Consider the following 4,374-nt stretch of genomic DNA (forward strand, 5'->3'; position numbering starts at 1 on the left):
CAACTCCTATTTTCTATGTTTCCATGTTTATTTGCTTCATGCACTCTCCTGATCCCTGAGCTGTCTCAACTGCGTCCATTTCATGGGGGATGTCAAAGTTGAAGAGTTGCTAGCCCTCTAATTGGAGTTGCAGTTTCAATTGCCCATCCATCTCCCTCAACTGGACAGCAAGCACTGAGGCGGCCAATTAGGGACTCAGGGAATTGTGACCAGACCCCATTACCTTCTGACATTGGGGTGTCGAAGCCCCTGGCAAAACCTTCCCAAAATGTGTGAAACGTTCTAATTCACTAAACTCAGCATTGAGTTTATTTGCTTCATAAATTAAGGACAGAGCAGAAGATTAATATTCAACTTTCAGACTTGCATCTCCTTATTTATTCTAGCATGATCCTTCAGTTCTGATCTGCCTTTAATGCAGAGAAACAGTCCACATTTATGCATATAATGATACACGACATCTAATGCTTTAATCTGTGATGTAATTTGTTGTTGTAGCATAAAGTGTGAAGTATTAGAGAATAGTTTTGATTTGCTGAAATCTTACGTGTGGACCATATTATTGTATGTATAAACATATGTTTTTTATTATCTTATATGCCAGATATTTCTGTCACACAATAGCACAGGTAAATTCGAGTAAAAGCACATCTTCAAAAGAAAGGCATTAAGACAATGTATAAATTACACTGAAATTTACCTTTACTCGCACAAGTTAACATCATGCAAAACACAAATCTTTCCTCCTTCTCAAAATATTAGCTTTGTCAAATTAGACTTTCCATGTCCTCCCTTCAGTTAACAAGTCATCTAATCTCCTAAATCTCTGCTGTCCTTTCGCAACATGTAAAAAAGAAGACTTGCATTTATATTGCGTCTTTCATGACCTCCGAATTCTGCAAAGTGCTTTCCAGCTCATGAAACAATTACAAAATCTAGTCGCTGATGTATTGCAGGAAGTGAGGCAGCAAGTCCCAGAAATGGCGGAGATAAACAAGCAGATCATTTGTTTTTGTGATTTTGGTGAGGGATAATTATTGAACTCCCCTACTCTTCTTCTTCAAAAAGGGCTGCAAGATCTGAAAAGAAAGGCAGTGCCTTCCTTTGCCACTTCATATGATGCCACCTTCTTAAGCAGAACCATTGAGCCACCACTTCCACACAACGGGGTAAATTGACTGAATTAACCCTTTGTTGTCATTTCATGCCAGCAGCATGTATTGAAAGTACTTCATTGAATGTTTATAAACCAATGCTGACATACAGGAATTAGCAATGTCATTCTAAGGATATCTTCTTCCATCATGATTGCAAATCGGTGTTCCATGGATGCTTTGTTTTTCTGGTTATTTTTGTGTTAGCTTAAGCAGCATACAAAATTAGTTGCCTTTCCAGCAAAAGAGTTATCAGTAGGATCCACATGTAAAAACAACAAATACTCTACCAATGATGGCAATATTGAAGCATTGAATTCCCGACAATAATTACACATTTACATTAATATAAGGTAATGGTTGACGTAATAAAGTCAGATTATACGGAGGTTATTTCTTTTCGATATGACAGCATTTCAATTGCTTAGTTCTATAACGATTGTCATTTCAGCACTGCAGTAATGCAAACAGAAAAGGGAATTAATAGTTTTAAAGTTGTAATGAAACACTTCAGAGGGGAAAAGAATTGTGTTGTTTCCTCTTTTTAACTTGCAGGTCGACCACTCAGCAGCAAAAATTGCCTTGGCATATATTTTCGCTTTGTTATTAAAGTGTAGGAAATGAAAATGATTTATAATGCTGGAAGTTTAAGTCACAGCAAAAGTGACTTTAAGCAGATGCAGGTTGTTTGTGTAGTTTGGTATTGCACCTACCATCGATTTCTGTTTGAATTTGAAGTGCGCCTGTTTGCCGTGCAGCTTTCTATTTTCCCCACACAATAATGAAAGGAATCTTTCTCAGTGGGATAGGGGGCAGAGGACAATCGAAAGTGCCTCACTCAATCAACAAGAGCACCCCAGTTATATAGTCATTGGAGCTGTCAGTGGGCTCTGACAGACCCTGTCCTCCTGAGTAATGGGAAGGCATAGCGACAATCAGTAACTAGAAAGAAAGGAGAATTCCCTGCTGTTACTGTTTAAGATGACACTCCCGAGGGGAAATTATTTTCATTTTAAGTACCCTTAATTAGCAGAGCTGAAAGTTGGCACCACTAACCTAAGAATTTAAATCTACATTACAATTAAGATTGAACACTCCAATTCCAAACATATGGTAGTGGGGCTCCCCTGCTGTAGATAGTAGTGTTTGGTTAGCACTACTGTACTGCTGATTGATGAACTGGACAAAGAGAGAACTTTGTCATCTGAAGGCAAAGCAAAACCGATACCACACCAATGAAACAAGGACTCCTGACAGACTATTGCACCATGTAGGTATTGGGAAATTCCTGACACAGCCATTTTACCCTCACAGTAAGAATTGATTTAATGATAGAGAGCAACTTGATGGGGACAGATTTCAAAGCTTGAAGCAAAAGCTCCTCAAAATCCCTCCAGGATCTTAATGCTAACTTCAATCATCCAACTTTCTTGAGGATAATAGTGAGAAATCCAGTTAGGGCAAGTACCAGTTCAGAATTGAAATGGCATGGTATACTGGGTGATGGGACCTTGGGGTAAGTTCCCCATATGACCCATTTCTCTGCCTCAGATTCATTGTTTAGTGACGGCTTCAGTGAAAGGAGGGTGATCAGTTGATACTTCTACCTCGGGGCTATTCCCCTCCATCCTGCACAGGACGTGAGGCAGACGCTTCTTCCTGCCTTGGCAACAGTTGCGGCTTGGTGGGGCGCAGTGGTGATGGGGGGGAGGGTCAATAGGGCAGGGGGAGGGGTGCAGTGAGGGGCATGAGGCTTTACCAGAATTTGTTTCCTTGAAAAAGACAAATGCCACTTCAAATATCCTCTCCAGAAGCCATCTCATCCATAGTGACACTTGTGTCCTTTCTTGTGGTATCCGTGCATTCTTTTCCAGATTCTTCTTTAAGAGTATGGGTCATCTGGTCAAATAACCTGGCCAGGGATAATAGTCGAAAACTGCTACGAATATTCCGGGCAGCAAACGCATATAATATGGGATTGACGCAGCTGTTCATGAAAACCAGAGCTCCAGAAATGAAGATGCCAGCATTGTAGATATTGTTTAATGTGTCTGCGGTGGCTTGGTCTGATGTCATTGCTATGACTGAGATAAGCTTTAAGATGTGGTGAGGTACCCAGCAGATGAAAAATACAATCACCACACTGCCAATCACCAGCCCAGCTCTGTTCTTGGTAGTAAAGCTCAGGTGTTTCATTTTCCTCCCAATGCAAAAGTAGCAAATAGAAAGCACTGTAAAGGGAATTACAAAACCAATCACCATTTGTAATACCTCGCACAAGATTTCCTGCTCGATGGTGTCGAATTCCATGAACAGGCACTGCAGCTGCCCAGTGTCATCGTCACTCGTCACCTGGTGAATCAACACCGGAACTGCAAAGAGAAAGGCCAGTATCCAGGCAGCAAGGACCACCTTCATGATGACCTTGTTTGTGCGCCACTGCTTGGTGGCAAACGGGTAGATGACAGCCATGAAGCGCTCGACACTCATCACGGTGATCAGGAAGATGCTTACATACATGTTGCAGTGGATGACGTAGGTCACGATTTTACAAAATGGTTCTCCAAAGGCCCAGCCGCGCAGGAAAGCATAGATCCAAAGAGGCAAGGTGATCAGAACAAGCATATCAGCTACTGCCAAGTTCAGGATCAGCAACACGGTCGGGGATCTTTGCTTCTTCATGGCAAAACCTATAATCCAGATGACCAGTGAATTTCCCGGTACTCCGAGGAGGCAAGCTAGGCCCAAGACGATGCTCGCCACGGTATCTTGGGTTCGAAACGAATCATCTGTCCCGTTGTTACTCAACTCCATCGCAGCTGCCTTGAACTGCTCTCCAGTGTAAGCAAGCAGCTGCTCTTAAGGTTTCTACAGAAGCCACTTCCTCATTTAAACTGAATCATCTTAAACGCACAAGTGCAATACATTATTCTTACTTCATATAGGCTGGCGGTATTTCCTTTGTACAGCGGCCAGGATTGTTCTGATTAGATGCGGATCAATGAGATTCAAGCGCTCATTTGGCAGAAAATTTGAAACTCATAAATATATTAAAACAAATTGACTTTCTTCTACAGACTTCGACAGCAGTATGAAGTATTACGTACTGACCAAACGTGATGCCTTTAGATTTGTGAATGGTACAGCATGGGGGGGGGGGGGTCACAGGTTGGATCATTGGTTTCCATTATATTTGGTCAGCCCAACCAAGCTAGTGGCA

General features: G+C 41.8%; 1 protein-coding gene across 1 annotated transcript; it reads right to left on the reverse strand.

The window, feature by feature from the left end:
* Positions 1-562: 562 nt before the first annotated feature.
* Positions 563-3,970, reverse strand: LOC119971348 (C3a anaphylatoxin chemotactic receptor-like). The gene has a single exon (XM_038806763.1). The coding sequence runs from the start codon at positions 3,966-3,968 to the stop codon at positions 2,949-2,951; it is 1,020 nt and encodes a 339-aa protein (XP_038662691.1). The 5' UTR covers positions 3,969-3,970; the 3' UTR covers positions 563-2,948.
* Between the last annotated feature and the right edge of the window lie 404 nt (positions 3,971-4,374).

The sequence above is a fragment of the Scyliorhinus canicula genome, chromosome 9 (genome assembly GCF_902713615.1).
Source record: "Scyliorhinus canicula chromosome 9, sScyCan1.1, whole genome shotgun sequence".
Taxonomy (NCBI): Eukaryota; Metazoa; Chordata; class Chondrichthyes; order Carcharhiniformes; family Scyliorhinidae; genus Scyliorhinus; species Scyliorhinus canicula.

Excerpts from the sequence above, each read along its gene's own strand:
- LOC119971348 (XM_038806763.1), bottom strand. The coding sequence starts at position 3,968 with ATGGAGTTGAGTAACAACGGGACAGATGATTCGTTTCGAACCCAAGAT.